The sequence below is a fragment of the Etheostoma spectabile genome, chromosome 5 (genome assembly GCF_008692095.1).
Source record: "Etheostoma spectabile isolate EspeVRDwgs_2016 chromosome 5, UIUC_Espe_1.0, whole genome shotgun sequence".
NCBI lineage: Eukaryota > Metazoa > Chordata > Actinopteri > Perciformes > Percidae > Etheostoma > Etheostoma spectabile.
In genome coordinates, this window is record NC_045737.1 from 6,831,375 (window position 1) to 6,855,830 (window position 24,456).

General features: G+C 40.2%; 2 protein-coding genes and 1 long non-coding RNA gene across 10 annotated transcripts in view; 2 read left to right on the forward strand and 1 right to left on the reverse strand.

Annotated features, from left to right (window-relative positions):
- Nucleotides 1-19,778, forward strand: part of LOC116689702 (uncharacterized) — a 47,214-nt gene extending 27,436 nt beyond the window's left edge. The window contains exons 8-19 of one of the 8 annotated variants that reach the window (XM_032516295.1): nt 307-638; nt 790-4,434; nt 8,801-8,880; nt 9,437-9,655; nt 10,783-10,962; nt 11,397-11,496; nt 11,699-11,830; nt 14,638-14,724; nt 15,527-15,625; nt 17,359-17,400; nt 18,951-18,983; nt 19,391-19,778. In XM_032516295.1, coding sequence (XP_032372186.1) covers nt 307-638; nt 790-4,434; nt 8,801-8,880; nt 9,437-9,655; nt 10,783-10,962; nt 11,397-11,496; nt 11,699-11,830; nt 14,638-14,724; nt 15,527-15,625; nt 17,359-17,400; nt 18,951-18,983; nt 19,391-19,421 — 4,980 coding nt within the window. In that variant the 3' untranslated portion in view covers nt 19,422-19,778. Of the gene's footprint in view, nt 1-306; nt 639-789; nt 4,435-4,871; nt 4,958-8,800; nt 8,881-9,436; nt 9,656-10,782; nt 10,963-11,396; nt 11,497-11,698; nt 11,831-14,637; nt 14,725-15,526; nt 15,626-17,358; nt 17,401-18,950; nt 18,984-19,390 lie in introns of those variants that run through there. The other 7 variants (XM_032516296.1, XM_032516297.1, XM_032516299.1 and 4 more) reach the window with 7 other exon arrangements.
- Nucleotides 9,278-16,056, reverse strand: LOC116689713 (uncharacterized). Its single transcript, XR_004332077.1, has 3 exons — nt 15,757-16,056; nt 14,110-14,115; nt 9,278-9,289 (listed from the first exon to the last, which is right to left on the reverse strand). It is a non-coding gene; the product is annotated as an uncharacterized LOC116689713 (long non-coding RNA).
- A 3,584-nt stretch (nt 19,779-23,362) lies between the features above and the next one.
- The window catches only part of rfk (riboflavin kinase), a 3,063-nt gene continuing 1,969 nt past the window's right edge, over nt 23,363-24,456 (forward strand). The window contains exon 1 of the mRNA XM_032516321.1: nt 23,363-23,948. Within this exon, the coding sequence (XP_032372212.1) occupies nt 23,867-23,948 (82 nt within the window). The 5' untranslated portion in view covers nt 23,363-23,866. The remainder of the gene's footprint in view (nt 23,949-24,456) is intronic.

Genomic DNA, 24,456 nt, shown 5'->3' on the forward strand with positions numbered 1-24,456 from the left:
ATTAAAATTTGATTAATTGTGCAGCCCTACTAGATATGATTTCACTTTTGCTAAATTATCGAAGATTAAAAGAGCAAATTGACAGGTGTGTTAAGAGGTGTGGGCTGGTAGTTTGGGTAAAGTGCAATATTTAGAAGGTTGCTCTGGCAGTGACGGTCAGGGACAACACAGGTTGTTGTTGGCAACCCGGTCAGCTCATCCAACTCTTGGCAAGAAAGCAAATAAGCATATTTCCTAAAATGTCAAATGTTTGCAAGTAAAAATAAAAAAACATAAAATATTACAACATGGTGGTTTTCATTGCAGATCTGCTGTGAGTTGGAAGAGTCTTCCAGCTGGTCTCTTTCTGGTAAACTGGAGGCCAGGGAGAGTCTCCAGGTCTACCACATTCCTATAAACACCTGCTTAACTTCTGGTACTTCACCTCTGCTGGCAGAAGAAATACAGGGCCTCCTCAAGGACTTTGTTGACCGGCGGAGCTCTGTATTAGCCTGCCACCCCAGCAGTAGGACATCTTCCACAGAGGGAGTGGCAGGCAGCGTGGAGTTCTCCCAGGGATCATCTGGTATCAATGACATGGATGGCTCCGACATAGAGAGAGCTGAAGGAGGCATTGGAGATGTGGTGCCAATAGCAAGGTAATTAAATACATCCCTTTGATTTTGTTTCCTCCAGTGTCAGTGAACGCCTTCAAAACATAAAATTTGAAGATTGACTTTTATTTATTCATAGACCTTAGGCAAAAAGTGTCACAATTTTTTGACAGTGTTGTTTTATCTATGTATATAGGGTGATGGCAGATGGTGAAGAAGACACAGGAAGTATAGGAGTTGGTGCTGGTGGGGAGCTTGTGAGCCCTGACAGTGGTTTGACAACCATTCGCAGCAGCCGCTCTTCCAAGGAGAGTTCAGTGTTCCTCAGTGATGATAGCCCAGTCGGTGAAATTATAGCAGCAGGAGGGCAAGCTGCAGGGCCAGGAGGACTCTTTCTGAGAAACCCCTCTCCCCTGGGATTGTCATCCCTCTCCCCACCTGTTCCACCTGAGAGGAGGAAGAACCACTCTGGCAGAAATAAGAGTGAAAACTTTGACCGGTTTAGTTTTGACCCAGTACATAGCAGTGACCAGTCTACACCAAGAAGAGGGGAGTTGGAAAATTCTAGAGTTGGAGGAGATGAAGGAGTTGGAAGAGCAGGGAGCTCTAGCTTATCAGAACTTGAAGAGCTGAGCTTGCTGGATTTCTCTGCTCCCAATTCATTTGGCGGGCTTGAAAGTAGAAATTCTTCCATTGACCACCATGGTCGAATCCATGGGAATGACATGATTGAAACTGTGGTTCCTCCAACTCCAGTCAACAGCGTGGTAGGTAGCCGCCCAACCAGCAGGTGCGGGGTCAGGTTTTTTCCAGAAGATGTAGTTGAAAGGATCAATGGCCTGCAGCACAAGGACAGTGTGTCATCGTCATTGTCAGAGACCTGGGAAGAACTTGGCTTTGACACACAAGGGGCATTGTCCTCAAATGACAATGATGCCTGGAATAGGACCAAGGAATCTGAAAGCCTCCAGAATATTGTGGAGGAAGTTAGAGGGAAAGACTCCGTTGATTATGTTACAGAACAAGAAAGCAGAGAAGAGATCTTAAAGTCAGAGAATGCCCACCAGAAGAAAAAGAGCCTTGAACCCCAGCTTAGTTTGATCACGGAGCAGACTGAAAACTATGACACCTGGAACCCAGATCACGTACGTAACGATCAATGGAACCCTGTCACTTTGGCTTATCTGCAATTGACACCATCGGAAGCGGAGGTAACTGGAAAATGCAAGGCTGATATCATTGGAGTTAAAGAAAAAACATCCTCATTGTCGAGAAAGAAATCAATCCTAACTTTAACTCCAGACACATCTAAAGAAGACGACGAAGGGGTACAGGGGGAAAAAGCAGAGAGACAGACGGAGCTCCTAGACTTCTGGACGTACTCAGCTCAGAAGGGATTTCTCAAATCGGATAGTGGAACCACCACGTCTTACCCTGAATCACTAGATATGTGGAATATGACAATCTGGGATGACAGTCTATCACCTCTCACGACCCCTGAGAACTTGTCTGGAAACTCAGGTTCTTTTTGTGGGGGGAACCCCAACGTTGGCACATCTGTGGAAAGTCCGCTAGGATTCTCTGACGGTGGAATGGTGATGTGGAACACCACCATACAGGAAGACAGCTCGTCCACAATAACAAGCCCAGAAGGAGCTGAAAATGGAAAGGACCTGAGTCACATGGGATCATTGGATGCTAGCGATTCTCCCGAGACACATGCATGCAAACAGGAGGAAGAACAAAAAGCTGTAGAGGAGGAGATATGTATAAATAAATTACTTTGTCAGACACCCAAAGACTTGGGGTGGAGAGGTTACGAACACAATGTGAAAATAGTCATAGAGCCAGCAGAAGGTAGAACACAGGAGGAAGAAACAGGTGACAGTGACATCCAAAGTTTTCAGAGACAACAGTGTGTCTTGCAGAACTTGGCATCTGAACATTCAGAAGATGAGACTTTTCCTTACCAAGGCACTAACATGTGTGACCTGCCTGTCCCTAGCATGGTCACCTCTACTTCAGAATATGACAATGTAGGAGCTGGCACTTGGAGTTTGACATCCTCCCCTGAGACCTATCCTAGCCCTGTAGTACACATGATACAGCTAGAACAGCAGTCTAGCCCTTTTGTAGCTGTGACAAAACCTATACAGGTAGATGAGAGGCACACTCAGTACGAAAAGAATGGTCCTCTGGGACAGACTGATTACAGAGCAGTCATTTTAGACAAAGAACAGCCAACCAACCAGGTGTTCCTATTTGAGGGAGCGAGTGAGTTGGGTCACATGACCAGCAGTGAGAGTAAGTATGACAACAAAAGTGGAGAAGGATCAGAGGAAGCGGATCATTCCCCATTTGTTCTGGTGGACTGCTCCCTTGTCACTCAGACCACTTCAGCCAATCATCATGCAAGTCCAGGAGAAGCCGCTGAGACTCAAATCCAGGCTGATCAATCATTTTCCCCAAGCATTTTTGAGTTGGACGAATTTGTTTCCAAGAAACATGTTCTGTCATTTACAATGCCCCAAAATAAAGATGGGCCTACCACTGAAAGCCAATGTGGCACTGGCAATTGGAGCATTGGAAATGTGGTGGGTGAAACAACAGAAGCCATGTCTCTAAGCTCCAGCTCTGGGGGGGATAGAGACACACTAAAGTATAGCCCCGACAGCCTTCACCCAGGTAGTCAAGACGAACTCAGGTCCAATTCTGATGGGGATTCGTCATCAGGCCTAGAAATGGATTACATCATTGTGTCTGGCACAGTAAAAGAAGCTGAGAGAGAATTCCACGATAGGCCTAAACAGGGTAACAGGCAATCAAAAGGTACAAAAAAGTCCATGGAGACATTTAGCATGCTTTCCTATGCTGCCACAGTACTGCAAACCCATGCCCAAGCTGCAAGTAGAGACCATAAGAAGAACACAGAACAAAGTAGACAAAAACAAATGACCAGAGAAACTGACAGTACACATAGCAAAGTTACAGAGCAAAGTCAAGCGGCCTTATGCGCTCATTACCAAGCAAGTCTTGATGATGCCACTGAGCATTACGTGCCAGAAATTGTCAGTCCCAGCCAATCAAAAAATAACTCTGAAGCTTTATATCAGTCTGATTCAAGACCAACAGGTTACAGTCAAACACAGGTAGAAGAAGGAAGCTATGATGATAAATCAAGCATTGTGGCCAGAAGTGTGTCTCCATCTTTAAGATATCCGTCAGATCACTTCCTGAAAACCAGAGAGGAAGTTTATGTCCATTCACAGATCTCAATGGAAGATTCAGATGAGGGTGGGCAGTCACCCTCTGCACCTCCACCAGACTTTCAAGTCTGGGGGGGGCAGTTAGCGAGACAGGACGCACCACAAACATCTGAACCACAATCCCCTCTACTTACCAACAGTTCAGTCTCCCACACAAGCTCTTTGATTGGCACTCCATTAAGTGAATCTGGTATTTCTACTGACAGAGGACTTGGATTACCATTTTCTGGAGATTTGATGGAAGAGGAGAATGATGAGGAAGAGCAGGAAGAGGGAACTGATAAGGAGCTTACTACCTTGCCAACATGGACTTCAGAAGTACAAAGTGCAAGTGAGGAAAAACAACAGTTTGGATCTTCTGATCTGCTTAGTTTCACTGAGGAGCTGATTGGAGGTTCCTCATGGCAACAAACAGATTTGCAATCACTCGAACCAAAGAGGGACAGATCCCTACAGAATACAGTGGATTACTATAATCGACAACCTATGAGGGCTGTTGATTATTATAATTGGTCGACTGAACAACAGACTGGAGATCATGAATCTTCTCAAGATGGCTATTCACCTGTTTCAAGGTAAGCAATGCACATCAAATCCAATGTCTTAGGCTCTGCGCTTTTTTAGTTTTGTAACATTTAAAGTTGTTAAAAAGTCAGTACAATTATACAAAAAAGAAAAAAGCAAATGAATTATCGTCATAAAAATAGACAATATTAAAGTTATTAGACATTATACTCAAAGGTTGTTTAACCCAAATTGCAAAAAAATATGTGTATATATATATATTAATTTCTATCTACTGTATATCTAGCCATGCTCTTTGAAACTTCTACCTCCACCCTAAGACAGTTTGTGCTGATAAGCTAGGGAAATATGTAGAAGTATCTTTGCAGCATTGTTGCTTTTGTTCATGACCAACTTTCTGCAAATGAACACACACACACACTCACACACACACACCTCTGTTGGATTTGTCTCTACAGCTTTCTCAATGGTCTGTACTATATGTCAGAGGAATATTAGTATCGCTGAACAGACTTTCGAAATCGAGCTAGAAGGCCCTCCTGAGGAATTGAGTCTGATGATCTGTGTGTGTGTGTGTGTGTGTGTGTGTGTGTGTGTGTGTGTGTGTGTGTGTGTGTGTGTGTGTGTGTTTGTGTTGCATGGGTGAGTGACGGACTAAGACTAACAGAAAGGATGTGAAATTAATATCAGTGGTGTGACTGTGTGTGAGTGTGTGTGTGTGTGTCTGTGTGTGTAAGAAACAAACTGTGCATTTGTATGTGGGTGTATTTTATGTGTTCAGCAGCCAGCTTTGATCTGCGCTTCTGTGTGTGCGTGTGTGTGTTTATAAATCTGTTTACGCCTCATTAAATATGCATTACCTGCCTCATTACAGCTGGAGCCCCACCACAGCTAATGGAAACAACTCCCCTAGCTCTCTTAGGGTACAAGGTGTGGGTGTGAGTGTATGTGTGCAAGCCAATAAAGGTTTTCCCATGTAGCTGGAATGTGTTTGTTTGGTTTTGTGTAATTGTTTTAAATATACTGTATGTAAAGCAGACTGTTTACCTCTCTGTTTGTTTTTACAAGATATGGTTTTATACGAATGAATGGCATTTGATATTTAGTTGTAAAGCAGAATCTTATTTCATTCAGTTTTTTGTGGATTTAAACATTGTTTGGAGTTTTTTTGCAAACTTTCTGTTTACATTGACTGTTACTCACCAATACAACATGTGTGTGTCTTTGAGGCCTAACAAACATGTTGAATGCATTTCCCTGCTCAGAAAACATTTGCAAAGCAGATTTGTTTGCAACTGTTAAAACATGCATTGTTTACATCCATATTTTCCTGGCTACCAGTCTTCTTTTCACCTGCCTTTGCTGGGGCAGTGCTGCATTTTCTGATGCATAACCTGTCAATCTGTATAATAATGGCAAGAATGGCAGAAATGTATATCACAACACTCACATGCTTTAATGTGTACCTAAGATTAAGATCTAAAATCACCAGTGTATTTAACAAGCTGAAGAACATAAATTGCCCAAAGACTACTGAATTGTCCTAATCGGAGTATACTGGGCAATTTGAATGTGTGTTTGACATACTGTATGTAAGTTTAAAAAAAAAAAAAAAAAAAAAAAATCACATTTAAACAAAAAATACATAGACCATACAAAATACCAGACACAGAGGGATGAGGTTCACTGCATATCATTTGTATTTACAATTCTTTCTGAATGTATCCTTGTTTCTACACTGATCCCAAATCCCCTATGACACCAAGATGTGACTTCACAGCTTTCCTCCCAGCCAACCAACGACAATGCTGCACACAAGTGGACAGAAAGTGAGAATGTAACTCAAGGTGAAACCCAATATGGCTACAATTATCACCACATTGACCAAAAAACTGAAAACCAAAGCGCCCACCCTTCCTGTATACTAAATCCAACAGCCGGCAAAACACCACAGATGTCCATGCTGAGTTTATAACTCACACCACAGCTATACAGTAGGATCTGAGAGCTATTACGAACCTGGAGATAATGCCGAGTACAGCTTGGATAATCGAGGTTCCCAGTTTCAATATATGGCTGAAAGCCAGTATGGAGATGACGCATATGCACCTCTGAACTTCAGTGCTCTCTGTATCAAGCTGATGGCCAGAGTCAGTATGAGTCAGACCACGCTCATTACCAGTTTGACAGACAGCCAGTCTACCAATCATGTGTCCATCCTAAGAGGGAAGATCATGCGCAATATATGCCGGAGGGATAAGTTCATTTTTTTCACTCAAGGTGAGCTTTTGCTCATTCGAACTTAGCAATAACTTATGCCCCTTAGTAAGTTCAACAGGTCCAGTAGTCTGCTCTCTGGGATTGAATATGTCCTACTGGTATCAGCCAAAGGTCCATCTCCTTTGCAAGCTAGCATCTTGATAATTTGTAGTTTAAACTTTTTTTGATCCCCAGTGGGGAAATTACAATTTACACTCGGTTTGTTAGTAATCACTACACACAGGCCTGAAATACACACATGCTCAGGACCTAATCATGCACAAATGGAGAGATGTCAGAGTGAATGGGCTGCCAGCTGGACCAGCGCCCTGAGAGATTGGGGTGTACCGTGCCTTGCTCAAGGGCACCTAGCAGTGCCCAGAAGGGGAAGTGGTCCAGCTACCAATCCACACTCCGTGCTTTGGTCCATACAGGGACTTGAACCGACAACAATGTAATTTCAGATAGAGGTTTTCATTCATTGGTCTTTCTTAAAAGCGGGATTTTGGGGGTTTTCTGTCCATTATAAATGTGTAAAAGAGAGGGAGATCAACAGTGGGCGTTTTTTTTAGGTTTTTCACAGGCCAAAGCTGCACTACTGTTTATTACCACAAAGCGGCAGCACAGATCATTTTAAAACTGATCAATTCTTTAGATATCTTATAACATTTTTACCCGTTGTACCACAGCAGCCAAGAATTAATAGGTCTGGCCTAAATAAGTGTGTGTAAAAGTATTTGATTTGACATTGCATCAGGATACACTATACATGTAGGAAAGAATAAAGAAGAAGGAATGGGTCCATTTCTAATGTAGATTGCAAAATGTACAGAAATTTGTCTGTATTTGTTTCCTGGTGTGGACCCCCATCTTAAAGGATAGGTCATAATTAGTCTGTCTTAGAACAATACTCACATGCCTATATGTCTACTGTCCATTCTAGCCATTAACAGATCCCGTCCTAACATAGCTTCCAATTGAAAAAAAAATATTTATTGAAAAATAAATTTAAAAAAGTAAATGCAAAAATAGTTCACTCCAATCTGCAGGTGGGAAGTTTGAAAGACATGTAAAGTAAGTTGTATTTATATAGCCCAACATCACACATCACAAATTTGTCTCAAGGGGCTTTACAATCTGTCCAGCATACGACACCCAGAGGGACCTCAGGAATCGCAACCGAGGAGGGATCCCTATCCCTGGACGGATAGATACGCAATAGATGTTGTATAGACAGAATAGACCAACATAATTAAATTACAGTATAGTAACAGTGCTGGGGCATCAGTCAGGGAAGGCCTATACAAAAAATGCTATTCAGGTGTATTATGGGAAATACAGGAGGGGCCAAATGCTGCTTCCCTTTTCATATTATCCTTATCCAAGATATATTTTTCTCAATGAAAATGTGTGTGTGTGTGTGTGTGTGTGTGTGTGTGTGTGTGCGCATACTGGCAGTTTTAATGTTCCTTGTTAGCAGTTGCGTCATGGTACTTGTTTTGCCCCACTTTGTAATTCTGATGAGATGCCCCCTCTTTGGGGTGCACAACCCTCCACTGTCTTTCACTCTGTGTTTGCGTGTATACACAGCAGACCTTTTCATGATCAAGGGGTCATGTGACTTGATTGTGAAAAGAGTGGTTCAGTCTCTCTGCAGGGAAAAGACGGAGGGAGGGAAAGGTAGGTGTCCTGACACAGAAATTTAAAACAAGAAAAAAGAAGAAAAAGCGTGTGTGTGTGTGTGTTTGTATGTCTTTGCTTCTATGATCATGAGTAATGGTTTCTCTGTACTGCCTCCCTCTATTGTTAACAGGCCTTATGTTAATTAGAGTCTGTTAGAGGGGCTTTGGTTGGGGGGAGGTAGCAACACTGTTCAGTATTGTTTCCTCAGCCCACACGTGCAGGCTGGGAATGAAGCAGTGAGTCGCTTTCTGTCTGTCTGCTTCTGTAATCTTTTATGTCCAAATTGAAATGAACAGATTTGCAACTCTTCCTTATTCAATGTCATGGGAAAACTTTGATTATTTTTTCTTTGTAGATGATTGTCTTTGGCTTATTTGGCCCAATACTATGCGTAGCTGTGCCTATGGTGGTAGCGGTAATAGCAATGATAATTTATGTTGTGGCTCATTATTGCGTTTCTGTGCCTCTGAGCAGACAATCCCAACAGGGAGACGGTGCAGCAGGCATGATGGCCTCCAGTGAGGAGGTTGCTAAGGAGAGGGATAACAAAGAAGGTAAATATACAACGAGATAAACTAATCCCATATGGCTCCTGTTATTGAAAAACGTTGGATATTTTAGTGCTAATGACATATTGTTGCACATTATAGGTTAAAGGTTAAAAGTGTTGGCAGGTATAAGGTGGATATCAATGTTTTGAATGTGTTTAACACATATTTTAGCAGTCTAAAGGAAATTATTATCATGATTAAGGAGGCTTACTTGGATTAACTGACAAATGCGTAACCAAAGATGAATGTACTCCTCTAATGCATTTTAAAAATCTCTGCTGCGCTGAATACTGTCTTCTGTTGCCAGATAATCATGTGAGATGATAATCTATAAAAGTCAACTTTTAACACCAAAAAAAAATTGATGTCAAGGGGATCCATACATTTTTTTTAAGAACACAATAAAAAGTAACTTAATCTATAGAAATAACAACGTTTCTTCCAAGACGGTCACATGTGGCGAAAATACAGTCACAGTGGATCGACAACCTTTCTCTGAAAAAGACATAAGCAAATGAAGAAACTAAGAAAAATAGTTAAACCATCTCTCTTTGAACAGATCCATTATCCTCGGCGGATCTGTCAGGTGGGTCCAATCAAAGGAGAAAGTTGGCAGCTCCACCAATGAATGTGTCACTGGACTGCAGTGAGGGGTCTCTTCTCTCAGAAGATGCCCTGGACACAGAGGACGAAGCCTTGGATACTGGTGATGACCTCGATGTCAACATAGATGAAGACACACCTGATGAGGCTGACTCACTGGAGTTCAACAGACACGGTCAGACACACACATCTGGCGGGCCGTGTGTTTTACACCTGCACCTTCAGTACTTTCCTACAGCAATTGAACCACCTTTGGATAACCTCACCATGACACTAGGACATTATCGTGTGGAATAAAGTGATTTAACACAAAATTCAACACCTAGAGATTCATTACACTATTGCAGAGACATTAATACAAGTGACTGAAGCCATCACTTTTACACAGTATGGCAGCATGCTGCATTATATAGTCCAAATTAATGTAATTAAAAAATAAACAACAAAAAAACGGTCACATTTACTCACACAACAACCACAAAACAATTAATAATAAAAATAACACAATCAACAGTCCATCCATCAACAGTCTTTCCCACAAATTCCAGCCAAGCTGCTGGGGCTCAACAACACACATGACTCCACGCACACACACAGGGGCAAAGCGACCACTGACACTGGCAGCAGTAGCAATCTAAAGCAAGCAGTAAAAGCTAGTAAAAATAATTTTTTGAAAAGTCAGAAAAATACATTAAACTTACCAAAAGCTGCTCATCATCTGAAGAAAAAGTACCTCCTCCTTTTTTTTATTAACATTGCATCTAAAACTCAAAAAGAACTGGAACTAACGTTACTGCTAAGGTTATGTGATGCTAGCTAGTTTTGCTAGTTTTTTTTTACCTGGACACAGCACAGAGGGGAAATCTGATTGGCTAAAGAATATGACACTCAACAAGGCCTCAGAGACTTTTTTTCCAGCTGGACACAGCACAGAGGGGGAAATCTGATTGGATAAAGAATATGACAATCAACAAGACCTCAGAGAAATCTTTTTCACCTGGACACAGCACAGAGGGTAAAAAGGATAAAAGCTCTAATTTATGAAATGCACTGGAAGCCGCACAACCAAGGGAGAGAGTAGCAATTACATAACGGTAATAGACTTGTATATATATATATATATAAAAATATATATAATTTTCTGACAAACTCTTGGCCAGCATTGTTGGGCCCACCTTTGTCGTACATGTATAACAGGACTTGCAGACAGACACACTCACATTGTATATTATCAAACGAAAGTACAGCAAAATATAATGTTATGGAATAATGTTATGTTGTCTATGTTTTTGGCACAAACAGGGAACTCAAAAGAGTCTAATCTGGGTGCAGGAGCCGCATCAAGTGATGCCATGGCAGGACACAGATCAGCTGAGGAGAGCAGGGAAAACAGGCTGTGGAGGAGCGTGATGATTGGAGAGCAGGAGCATCGCATTGATATGAAGTGCATTGAGCCATACAAAAGAGTAATTTCTCATGGAGGTATGCAAATACAAATGCTTAAAATCCATACCTGTAATTGTTGTATGTTTCATAGCTTTTGACCATTTGGTCTCTGCTGATGCCCCTCTACTTGATGCTCCCCATTCAGTTGTATCTTGCTGTTTTTTCCCTTGTTTGAAATGGATCAATAAACTTGCAGTAAATTAATTCCAGCTTAATGTTGGAAACTACTTTAATGGAAGGTTGAGTGTTTTATCTCAACATGTCCTTGTTTGGAAACTGAAGACACATATGCCATGCCACTTTTGAAATCTCTGCCCTCCATTTCCCCAATCCTCTTTTGCAGTAAGGGGAGAGGTGGCAAATTGCTAGCAATTTCAAATCTTTTTTGAGAAAACAGTTTTCTACAGGACAAAAGCACAGGTTTGTGCATATGCACTGGAAGTGAGACCCATTGTCTGTTTATGTTTAAGGTTATTACGCCGAACAGAATGCCATCATCGTGTTTGCAGCATGCTTCCTACCGGACAGCGACTGTGACAATTACAATTATGTAATGGAAAACCTTTTTCTGTAAGTGAAACCTCTACATTATCAAACATCTGTGGACATGTCAACAAGCCAGAACAATGTGCATTGATATGCTGCAATAGCGACATTTGCAATTGATTGTGTATATTATACCATCCCATTAAAAAGACCTTTGTTTGTGTTGATTATGTTACAGTCCTCATGTAATGTTCATCTTACACAGTGTTTTCTATTGTCTGTGTAGGTATGTAATAAGTACCTTGGAATTAATGGTGGCAGAAGATTACATGATTGTTTACCTGAATGGCGCCACACCCCGCAGGAGGATGCCCGGCTTTACCTGGATGAAAAAGTGCTACCAAATGATAGACAGAAGGTAATAATCACACAAACAAAATCACATAAACTGTAAAGTATCATAGGCACACACTCTTTCTTTCATAAAAAAGATTTGACCCTCAACTCAAACATTGTATTTGTGTGTAAATTTCTTGGACTGGGACCCTTTACATGGTCCGTTCTTTTTCATTATATATTACATACATTTATATTGAGTTTAAATAACATTAACTAACATTTTTATATTATGCAGCGTGTCTGAAGCAGACTGTAATGAATAATTTCAAATAACATTTGTTTGATTAAAAAGAAAGAAAAACAACCTCCAATGGCAAAAGTGAAAAAAATCAACTTTGTAAAACCTTTCTGTTAATATGCTCCTAAGAAAATAGAGACTTTAGAAATATTCCTCACTCAATATCAGTGTATGTACTGTATGTACAGTGCCTTGCGAAAGTATTCGGCCCCCTTGAACTTTTCAACCTTGACACTTTCAGGCTTCAAACATAAAGATATAAAATTTTTATTTTTTGTGAAGAATCACCAACAGTGGGACACAATTGTGAAGTGGAACGAAATCTATTGGATATTTAAACTTTTTAGCAATAAAAAACTGAAAAGTGGTGCTTGCAATTATTGGGCCCCCTTGCGTTAATACTTTGTAGAGCCACCTTTTGCTGCAATTCCAGCTGCAAGCCGCTTGGGGTATGTCTCTATCAGTTTAACACATCGAGAGACTGAAGTTCTTGCCCATTCTTCCTTGCAAAACAGCTCACCCAGTGAGGTTGGATGGATATGTTTGTGAACACAGTTTTCAGTTCTTTCCACAGATTCTCGATTGGATTCAGGTCTGGACTTTGACTGGGCATCTAACACCTGGATACGTTATTTTGTGAACCATTCCTTTGTAGATTTTCCTTTATGTTGGGATCATTGTCTGGTTGGAAAGATAAATCTCCTCCCAGTTTCAGGTCTTTTGCAGACCCAACAGGTTTTCATCCAGAACGGTCCTGTTTTGGCTGCATCCATCTTCCCTGTCCTGCTGAAGAAAAGCGCCCAAACCATGATGCTGCCACCACCATGTTTGACAGTGGGGATGGGTGTTGAGGGTGATGAGCTGTGTTGCTTTTACGCCAAACATATCGTTTGCATTGTGGCCAAAAAGTTCGATTTTGTTTCATCTGACAAGCACCTTCTTCCACATGTTTGGTGTGTCTCCCAGGTGCTTGTGGCAACTTAGACAAGACTTTTTATGGATATCTTTGAGAAATGTCTTCTTCTTGCCACTCTTCCATGAAGGCCAGATTTGTCAGTGTACGACTGATTGTTGTCCTATGGACAGACTCTCCCACCTAGCGTATTTCTCTGCAGTTCATCCAGAGTGATCATGGCCTCTTGGCTGCATCTCTGATCAGTCTTCTCCTTGTCTGAGCTGAAAGTTTACAGGACGGCCAGGCTTGGTAGATTTGCAGTGGTCTGATACTCCTTCCATTTCAAAATGATCGCTTGCACATGAACCTGGGATGTTAAAGCTGGAACTCTTTTGCATCCAAATCCGGCTTTAAACTTCTCCACAACAGTATTCGACCGCCTGGTTCGGTCCTTGGTCTTCATGATGCTCTCTGCGCTATCAACAGAACCCTGAGACTATCACAGAGCAGGTGCATTTATACAGAGACTTGATCACATACAGGTGGATTCTATTTATCACCATCAGTCATTTAGGACAACATTGGATCATTCAGAGATCCTCGCTGAACTTCTGGAGTGAGTTTGCTGCACTGAAAGTAAAGGGGACGAATAATTTTGCACGCACCACTTTTCAGTTTTTTATTTGCTAAAAAAGTTTAAAATATCCAATAGATTTCGTTCCACTTCACAATTGTGTCCCACTTGTTGGTGATTCTTCACAAAAAATAAAATTTTTATATCTTTATGTTTGAAGCCTGAAATATGTCAAAAGGTTGAAAAGTTCAAGGGGGCCGAATACTTTTGCCAGGCACTGTATGAGCGTTTTATTCATACAAAATAGTTTATATGAATACAATAATGCATGCTCAGCTTAACTTACATCAATGCATAATGACTTTCACTTGTTTATTTGCTTGTATGAGTAGGTTTTCACTGTGATGCAAGACATAGTTTTAACTCAGCCCATGTTTAATGATTGTTTTTTTAATTTGGACATTAGTTCCATCACTTCTTATCAAAATAGTTTCATAAATAGACCAGCAGGGGGCATACATATCAAATGTTTCTGACTGGAATAAACAAACCTTTTTCTAATGTTCAACAACAAATGTGTGATGAATTAACTTGTACCTTTTGACTATAACTGTTCTAAACAGTATCCAGCACAACAGGTTAGCAGCCGGCCTAAGGTTATTGAGCCTCTACAACAGTGATGTCACTGATTATAAGCTGCGTCAGAGTTCACTCCCTCATTCACTCATTTGCTACTACCAATCTAATAGACAAGCAGTAGTTTACTTTATAGTTAGCAGTAAATTGAGATTTCTGAGACTGAATGAATCATCATTTTAATTTAGCTCTGACAGGTGTTTGGCACATCTATGGAACGCAACACATTGCATTGTGGAATCGTTAACAGAATAAGTGTACATGCCATGGACAATAATATTCTCCCTCCATTGTGGGAAGATTTGATGGCATTTTATTAATGTATAAAATTTACATTTAAATAAGATGGCAGACAGTAAATAACATCAGTGAAACGTTAAAACATACTTTATACCAACCAGCAGGAACGGTTATGAGTTATACTCATAAATAAAACTTTTGCTAATCTTTTGCACCACTTCTGTCTCTCCTCCTGTCCCACAGACTGAAGAAAAACCTTAAGATGTTCATCATCGTCCATCCTTCCTGGTTTATACGGACTTTGCTGGGAATCACCAGACCCTTTATAAGGTCTCATTGTTGTACTTAACATGTAGATGACAAACACATCACACAGGACAGGACGTACATCACATGTTTTATTTCAGAAAGTGCACGCATTGCACTCTTAACTTTACCAATAACTATATATATTCATGCCACCAGTATGTAACAGAAAAGAAATTCTTACAACTCTTTCAGTTTCGGGGATACAGTATTTCACTATCTATGGGAATCATTTGTGATCTATTACATGAAACCGCCACAGATCACCCTTTACGGCTCTAATTAATGGCAGGATGCATTAAAAATAAAACGACAGGCCTAACATGCAAAAGGATAGACTTCCTGACTGAACTTATGCTATAGCTTCATTACATTGCACCATATTGAGATCAGTAATGTAGAACTATTTAGTTGCTATTCTCTAGACTTGTGACTGGACCTGAACTCACGCACTGACAACTTTGAGTCAAGGATTTATGAAATCGGAGTTGAACATTCATGAAGTAGGACTTGGAAGTTGGATGAAGTTTCTGACTATTGTTATGTGTAAAGGTAATAAAAAATAAATGTAACTGCTTCACGTTGGGGCCAGTGATGGAGTACTCGAGTACTGGACTTGAGTCACTATTCTCTGGACTTGTGACTCGATTAGGACTCCAACTCAGTTAATGGTGAGTCAACTCTGCCTCAACTCTGACTTCTTTGGTGACTCGGATTTGGACTTAGTCTCGAACACTGGAGACTCGAGAATTGACTCGGACTTGACAGTGGTGACTCGACTACAACACTGACTGAGGCAAACTTTTATGGTTTCTGTTTTCTACAGCTCCAAGTTTAGCAGTAAGATCAAGTATGTGAACAGTCTGCAGGAGCTTGGGGAAATCATCCCAATGGAGTTTGTCTACATTCCACCCAGCATTGTAAAGTGAGTCTGCTTGTTAACATTAATTTTTTGGTGGTCACACATTTCCACCATGTGTGAAAACAGTTTGTATTTATTTGATTATCTTGAAAGCTTACAATTGTAATTTGTAATTGTAATTTATTTATTTGAACAGGGACAGTGCATACAAAAACATTAATAGATGTATTGTGCCAGGTTGTAGCAAATTGCTAATTTCTGCCCGTAGTCCCTTGGCAGGTAGATGGCACATTAAAATACAAAGTATTTACAGTTCAACATATACAATACAGTTAAATTAAGTAATAATTAAGACATTATTGTCCCCCTATCCCTCCCCAGAAACACACAGTAATGTAACACATCAATTTACTAGTGGGAGCAAGTCTGCTTAGTTAACAACCAATGCCTTGCTAAGCATGAAAATGAGTTTGTACATGAAATTAGCTCTTTAGAAAGAGTATTCCATTGATTTATAGCCAAAAAGGAGAATGATGTACTCCCAAATTTAATTTTTCATTATTTCAAGATTAAGCATGTCATATTTAGTGAGAATATGACAGTGATGGTAAAGACATTGCTTTTTGTCATGAATCTTTCATATAATGACTCAACATGACCTAAGGGCTGTTTTACATGCCTGAGACCAACTTCAAATACAATATAAAAAATGTGGAATCATCATTGGTACAGGTATGTACTTGATGCCTCAACAGTAAGGGAATTTCTTATGTTTCTGTATTTTGATTGAATTTCAGTGTGTTGCCCAGCTTTTTGAGATATTTTTTAAAGGTGAGAGTTGGATTAAGGGTGACACCCAGATTTTTGAATTAGTCCACATTTTTTATATTTGCCCATTTACAAAGATGTCAGGATATTCTCTAAGTTTGCACCTGTTTGTGAAAAACATTGTGGCAGACTTGTCAACGTTCATTCTAAGAAAGGAATTGTGCAGCCAGTCAGCAACCCCATGCATTGCCTTTGTTAGTTTTATAGAAACCTCTGTTGCATTTTCCCCATGAGTGTATAAAACCGTATCATCAGCATACATTAGTATGTCAACGTCACCACATACAGATGATAAGTCATTAATATATATAATGCATAGCAGCGGTCCTAAGATCGACCCTTGTGGTGCTCCCAGTGTGCATGCTTTAAGTGGTGACAGAGTGTTATTCGCCCTCACACACTGGTGTCGGTCACTCAGATATGATTTGATCCAGCTTTTTGTGTTTGTGGAGAGGTTGTAGCTGGCCAGTTTGTTTAACAGTATTTCATGATTGACAGTGTCAAAAACCTTTCCTTAAATAATGAAAAACTGCTTCCACCACTCCCTCCTTGATCTAGGCTTGTTTTGAGTACTTCAAGGAAGTAGCAGCAGGCTGTTTTAGTAGAATGTTTTTTTATCCTGAAACCAAATTACATAAGATTTAGAATTGTCTTGGATTCCAGGTGAGTAATTAATTGTTCTGACACTATTTTTTTCCATCACCTTTTGAGATGGCTGGAAGGATGCTGATAGGCCGATAGTTTCTGACCTTTTGTAAGTCCCCAGAATACCACTTAATGGCATCATTATTTGCATAGAGTGACAATGTGAACATTGTAACATTAACTACCATGCCTCCCCTCCTCCATTCCAGTTTTCGCAGTCAACTTGACCTGTTTGTCAAAACTGTGGAAGCTTAGACAAGTCGTATAATCGTTTGTTTTCAGCGACTGTTTGTGAACTAAAAAATCTCTCACTCTGCCCCAAGGTATGACGAGGAGAGGGGTTTACACAAATTTGCATGCATGAGGTAAATCACCTAACCTCCCTGTATTGATCAGTTGGTTGTGTAGAAATCTCCCTTAAAAAAACGCTTTTGAATTTTCTCATGCTGGGACTAACCTTTGACTGCTCTTTGCCTGTCTTCTTATACAACATAAAATGAGCCAGATATTGATTTTCTTACTTCTTTCAGTCTGGGATGTGGCTGTCCCTTTAAATTGATTAATTTCACCTTTCATCTGTGACATTTTAGTATAAATCTAATGAACCAACAGTATAAACCCTGAGACAGCTGACTAACAACTGTTATTACATAGTCACTCACCAAGCTAGGCTGGTCTGACGGTATCTTATGCAATTCACGTGCAATGCATGGTGCATAATGCATAGACTCTAAACTGGAAAATACTGATTTCTCTGTAGAGTTTAAATCAGACTGTCTCATAACTGGCAGCAACATCAGAGTAGCAGTGTACATTGTTGTATGTTGCTTCATTGATCCCACCACTAGATCACTGACCTGACCCACCAGATGATTTGTTACTCAGAACCATCTGAGAAGCCGTCATTGGAAACTGTTTTTGAAAAGGGCAGGCACTTTTAGAAGATGCTTGGCAGGTTATTAGGATGAATCATCTGTCCATAATAAAACAGGCAATTCAGATTTCTTCACTACCAGCTAACCTCTTTAGGAGTCGACATTGTTGTTTTGAACGAGCAGCCACCTCTCTGTGTCGTCACACACACCTAAACCTCAACCTAGCTGCCAGTAGCTCCTCACAGGACGCTGATTGGTCCAAGTAACGGTTGCTCAGACATAAACGCATTGTTTGAAACAAACAAAACAAGATGGATTTTTGTTTGTTCTCTTGATATCGCAACTTTTGTTTTTTATTGTGACGTGCTGTTGTGATATTGCAACAATCCAGCGGGAATGCAAGGTAACACAATTGCCCCAAAGTAAAAAAAATGTTAAAAAAACACATAGTGGCTATAAGGTATGAGGTTAAGGTTTAGGAAAGGTTGTTTAAGGTTAAGGAAAGGTGGTATTTATAACCTCCAGTGCTATAATGTCGCACTTCTTTGCTACTGAGATGACATATACACAGCTACTGGTGAGGACAGAATCTGTGAAAAATAGAATGCCATGAAAAACAGAATACATTAGATTTTATGTTTATGATTTTTAGGATTACTTACTATTCAGCCATTTCTATTAATATGTCAAAAAAGTCTGTTTTCAGCTGACAGGCTGCCTAAAACATTCACTAACACACTTGCTGATGCTTTGGTGGAAATGAGAGAGTCCTTGGAAAAATCACAGCTAATCTAAATCCAACTTTAACTCTCTCCATTATCTAAGGGGCCATGGCTTGAGTGTCTCTGCTTTGACCTTGATCACTCCCACGCACTGATGCTTGTTTTCCTCTCCTTCTATTTACCTTCCTAGTGCAGAGTGAGCACAGGCTACTAATCTCCAGTAACTGCATGTGTACTGACACTATGGTTTCCCCCTGACACTTGTTTACCTCCCTCACTAATCTTTGCTCTCTGCCCTCCAACCCAATGCTAAACCAGACTGGATACAGAATTGCAAGACACAGCAGCTAAGTAAGTAATGGGCCATTGCTCTCTGTCAGTGAGTCAATTTAACAGAGACAAAGAAGAAAATGACTGATATTTATTTTTCCCAATATTTAAAGAACAAAAGAAATTGCCCATATGAAAAAAAGAGGTATTGGCCCAATCAAACAGCATGCGGACACTGCAGAGATAAAGAGAGTGTTTACACTTAACTGCTGTGTGTGTTAGAAGATCCTGTTTGCAGGGTATTTGCCACCTGCAACAAGCCTATTTAGCTTTTGCAGAGACACGCAGTTTATGATTTGACTACTGTTTTAATTTCTCACATATCATGTTTATCATTGGAAATCCCCCTGCTGTAAATGTTTAATTCTAATGCCTCGATGACAAAGATACTACAATGCTTTTTTCCCCTCATCTTCTCTCCCACTCAGAGCTGACAAGACGGGGAAGTCTTTTGTTTGACAGTTACAAGATACCTGGCTGCTGCCCATCTTCTCCCTACATTATGCTGTACTTTACCACAGCATATCTGAATATAAACCAGCCTGCAGCATGATGTGTACGGCACATAGTTGTTGCAATGGGTAAGAAAGAAAGAATCTGTGGTACAAAATATCAGGCCTATGCTTGTTTTTTGAGGAAAGTACGAATGTGAGAGTGCTGAACATGTACATGTCAGAGACTCGCTTTCCTGAAAGGGAGATGCTTTATCCTGTATTACTGTACCTTACACAGCACTTAATTGTGTACATCATTCTAGCTTTTGTTTTCTTTGACCAAATTTTAATTTGAACAATACTTAGATTCTTATGTAATTCACTTTGGAGGAATTACTAACCAGTTTTGTTACATTCATGTATATTATTCTACCCTGTCAGTTGCCATCTGTATCTTTTGTAACCATGGTACTAATCAGTGTGGATCCTCAGCAACCGTAGCGAGGGTCATGACTCTTTCACCTAATATCTTTACACATGCAAACATAAGTTGTATTACAGCCCATTCTGCCTTTAATTGATAGGACAGTTTAGGTGAGAAAGGGGAGAAGACATGCAGGAAATCGTCTCAGGTCGGCCCTCTGCGTAGAGGCACAAGCCTCTTGGTATATGTGTGTCTGAGCTAACCCGGCCACACAGGGATGCTCAATTTAGATTGTAATTTTAGGAAATCAAGGTGCACCCAAAATATGATCCACACATAAAATAATCTTTTTGTACTGTCTGTTCTGTTGAAATGGCATGAAAAAGGAGTGTCAAGCTGGTTAATGAATAGTTTCCAAGGGTGTAGGTGCCTCCTGTCACAGTGTTACATTATGTCGCTATCTCATTCAACACTTTCTGTCTTTAAAGGCTATCATAGGCTATTCTATTTCCACTCTATGTACCTGTGAAAATACTACAATAATCTCTGTTGGTCCTGAGAGCTCAGTGCACTGCAACAAAACCCAAGCAAATTAAGAAAACATGTATTTATCAACCCATGCGCAGCAAAGTGAGAAAACAACCAAATACAGAAATGCACTGCAAATTTCAGCATAGTTTTCTGTTTTTGCTTGTGTTTTCTTCCTGAAAGTTGCGGTGCGTTGAGCTCTCAGCGCCACCGTAGTTCTCAGTAGCTGCAGTGTTGCATGCTTTCAGTTGCTACAGTTTGATATTACTCTGATCTGATTACTCACCTAAAAGCAGAACTGTGTACAAATGCAATTTAAGTCATAGTTTATTTTGGTCATTTAACTTTTTATTATATTTGCATACATTTGTGGCATGCAAGGTATTAATTTCTTGTGAATATGTTGAATGTTTTTTATTAAAGATGTGTTTCTCCTCAACAGTCTTACACCACAATAAACACATTGCTCATTGCATAATAATCAAAAAGTACCCCGCCTGTACTGACTCCTTTTTTTATCATTAAGTCACAGTTAATTAATTCATCTTTTTGACACCCTGTATTATCATAGTAAACACAAATTAATCCCATATAAAAAAAGCACACTATCAACTGATTTAAGCAATTTCCCCTCTGTCTATGTGGTATGGTTTGGTACAGTACATTTTCCATGTTTTTAAAACAAAGTTACAACGTGGTTTACATAGAACAGGAACAAAAACATTTCAGGACTGCAATGACATAAAGACAGATAACCATAACAATACAAAATAAAATGTCATTACACAGCTCTGCCACAAAAATGCCCACTTTTTCAAACTCCTTTATTTAAAAAATCATCAACATCAAGCTAAGATAACCTTGATGACATAATTAGGGTTATTTTAAACTTGCATAAATTGTTCTACACTGTTTAAAGTTTATTTGAATTTGAATTTTAAAAAGTCTCTGCAGTGCTGTGGATGAGGGTCTGGCTATTCCACACAGCATTCCGGGAGGGGAGAAAACGTGCTCTGGTTTAATTGCATTTTTTAAACCAATCATTATCATCTTGGGCGATGCTAAGGGCCGGATGGAGCAACAGTGCATCTGCAAAATGGCCTTGGGAAGTAACTTGTTTTGGTGGAACGTGTACGTTCACAGGTTCTTTTAGCCGTGCAACAGAAAACTGTAAAATACTGTAAATACACAACATTAAAGCTTACAGCTTAATTCAATTTTAATTTATTTTATTTATGGTATCAATTCATAACAAGAGTTATCTCAAGAAACTTTACAGATAGAGTAGGTCTAGATCACACTCTAGCTAGCTCAGGACACTCCCTGTTACTAACCCACTTTTCAAGTTGTTCACAGCGATTAAATAGAAAAAAAATGATCAACTGTATCAAATGCAGACCTCAAATCAAGAAGAGTTATATCGAACAATCACCAGCATCAGCTGTTAGTAAAAGATTGTCTGTCACTTTGATGAAAGCAGTTTCGGTGCTTAGGTTTCCTGAGACAGTTGAAATAGTTAATTGATAGGATAGTAAATAATCCTTTGCCGAGATAGGCAAGAAGCAATAGGCTAACTAGAAAAACACCTGTAGGCCTAGGTTACTGTGCTAGAGGACAAACCCTCCATCAGACATTTTTAACTTAGATTTTATAACCTCTATAACAGAACTACTCAGCAGTGCATGCATCAAGGTTTTAAGGCCTTAATTGTTTTAGACACATAATATTGTGTAGCCTAATAAAAAAGGAAATCAGGGACTCTGTGAAAAAATATAAAGACTATGTAAAGCTAGATTAAACAGAATTAACACTGTCTGTAACAGCGTTGTAGTTGAGGTCCTCCTCTCAAATAATGCTGCAGCTGAAGTTTACTGGTGTAATTTACTGGGTTTTGTTGGAATAAAATGTATTCATATCATGTGTGCGCATAAACATTATATTCACTTAGTGCATTATATTAATCATGTGTGTTAAATTCATTATATTTTGAGTTAAAGAGCAAAAGCATTACACATAGTCTGCTTGGTTTCAGTGTGATAGTTCATAAGTTTACTGTGACCTTATAATAGCTTGTTTTGGTACAATGTGTCCAACCATAGCTCTGCCGAGTGTGTTTAGTTCTGAAAAGCAGGGCCAAGGGTGGTTTGGGACACGTCCTGTGTTTGGGTGAAGGTCCTCTCCAGTAGCAGTCTGAGACCTGTTATCTATCTTGCAGGCCAAGCTCTGCTAGGCACCAACCTTCTGAAGACAAAACACAGCGCACAAACATGTCACGTGGTAGCAACTGAACCCCCCTGTGCACATAAGATCATGCAGAAAGGGAAAAGAGTCAGACAAACTTAGGGAGAGCTATGGATGCATAATTCTCTGTAACCTTGTCTCTGGAATATATTCTATTGTAATAAACGTTCTTTTATCCAACCTACGGACTTGAAGCCTTCTTCCTGAAAGAATCTAGAAGGGCAGGATTTCGGCCCAACAGTTTCTATGAAATGGACTATTCCCCTACTCACTCGCCCAAAACTAGGCTGGGATCCTACCTAACGTTACATTCTCAGGTTCAGCTGGTTCAAATAAGTTGAGCTGCTCCACAATCTTTCCACGTAGGCTTCTTAGCCAAACCTTGGCAACATCAGTGGCTGGGTATCACTGAGGTCTGGTTGAACCATGATTTCATGATTTGGGTGCTTGGGAAAGAATAGTCCTCATGTCGCCCTCTTGTGGTTAGATTTAAACGCCAAAGGAAGCTAGCGTTACCAGCAAATCTATAGCTGACGGGATTGGTAGCTCCTATGTAGGCTTACCATCAAGTTAAGTAGGCTAAATGTTTCCTACACTCTAAACAGTGTTAAGTACGACGTATAAAGAACAAGCCGTGTACTCCCAATGCCCGAGAGTAACACCTCGTTTTTTCAAAACAATCAAATGAAAATATGGGACGAATTTCTTTAGATGGGTCAGTGTCAGTGAATGCCTCATTTTTAATTGCTATATTTCCTACAACGGTGAACGCAACACGTAACTTCGCTTTGGTCACACGGTCAATGACATCAGCAAAAGCTTTACCGAGACAGATGTGTAACGTAACGTTGCAACACATGTAATATAGCGTTAGTACTACCTGTGAGCACCAGGGCTTTATTCTCACCGTGAGTGGACCTACCTGGACGGACAAGCAAACTCTGACGAGCAAAATCTCAGGATAAACCGTTTTAAGGACAGGGTGCCTCTATTGGTGCTAACAGTTAGCTAGCATACCTGGTGAACTTTTACCTTCGTTGCTTAATGTGTTTGACAATCAACTTTATCCAACTCGAGCAAGCCAACCAGGCAGCTGAAGTTATATAACGTTAGCTAAATACAAGGACGGACTTAGAACGCTACAAGGGTAAGATTTTAGTTTTGTTAGCTAACTGTCAAAGAGTTTCTGCTGATTAGCCAGTCCGCCTTCCTTGCGTCGTTCGAGGTCATTCTGTAGCCGCTCTCTAAGATAGCCAGTGGTTAACGGGAAGCTAGTCATGAAGAGCCTACCGTATTTCTGCCGGGGAGAGGTTATTCGAGGCTTCGGGAGAGGAAGCAAAGAACTGGGAATCCCGACAGGTGAGTTCATTATCTGCCATTAATCTGTATGAACTGTTGGGTAACGTTAGCTAATAACCTACAGTATACGTATCTTACGCTAGCTAGGTCAGTCTAAATTGGTCCAGAGTTCATTTCACCAGAGAGAGAACCAAAGGGACGTTGACTTCAGATAATTAATAACACTGGCGGTCTGTGGTTTTGACCTAAATGTCCGCCAGCCTTTCTCGGATGATTAGCTACGCAGACAACCTGGATACTGTTAATTCCTAATTGTTGCAGTTACCGATTTGCACTAAACAGCATTGATGACGAACCCTTTTTCACCCAAAGACCGCGCATTGTTTTTCTCATTGCGGTAAATGTTAGTTGAGTAACGGAACTTGACGGATGTTTCTAGAAATTTGTAGTGACGTCATATCTTAAGCCTGTGGTTCCCAAACTAAGGAACCCAACATAATTTGAGGCACACAGTTTGTTTGGTTTTCAGGAAATTGTCAAACATACATACACACACATATATATATAT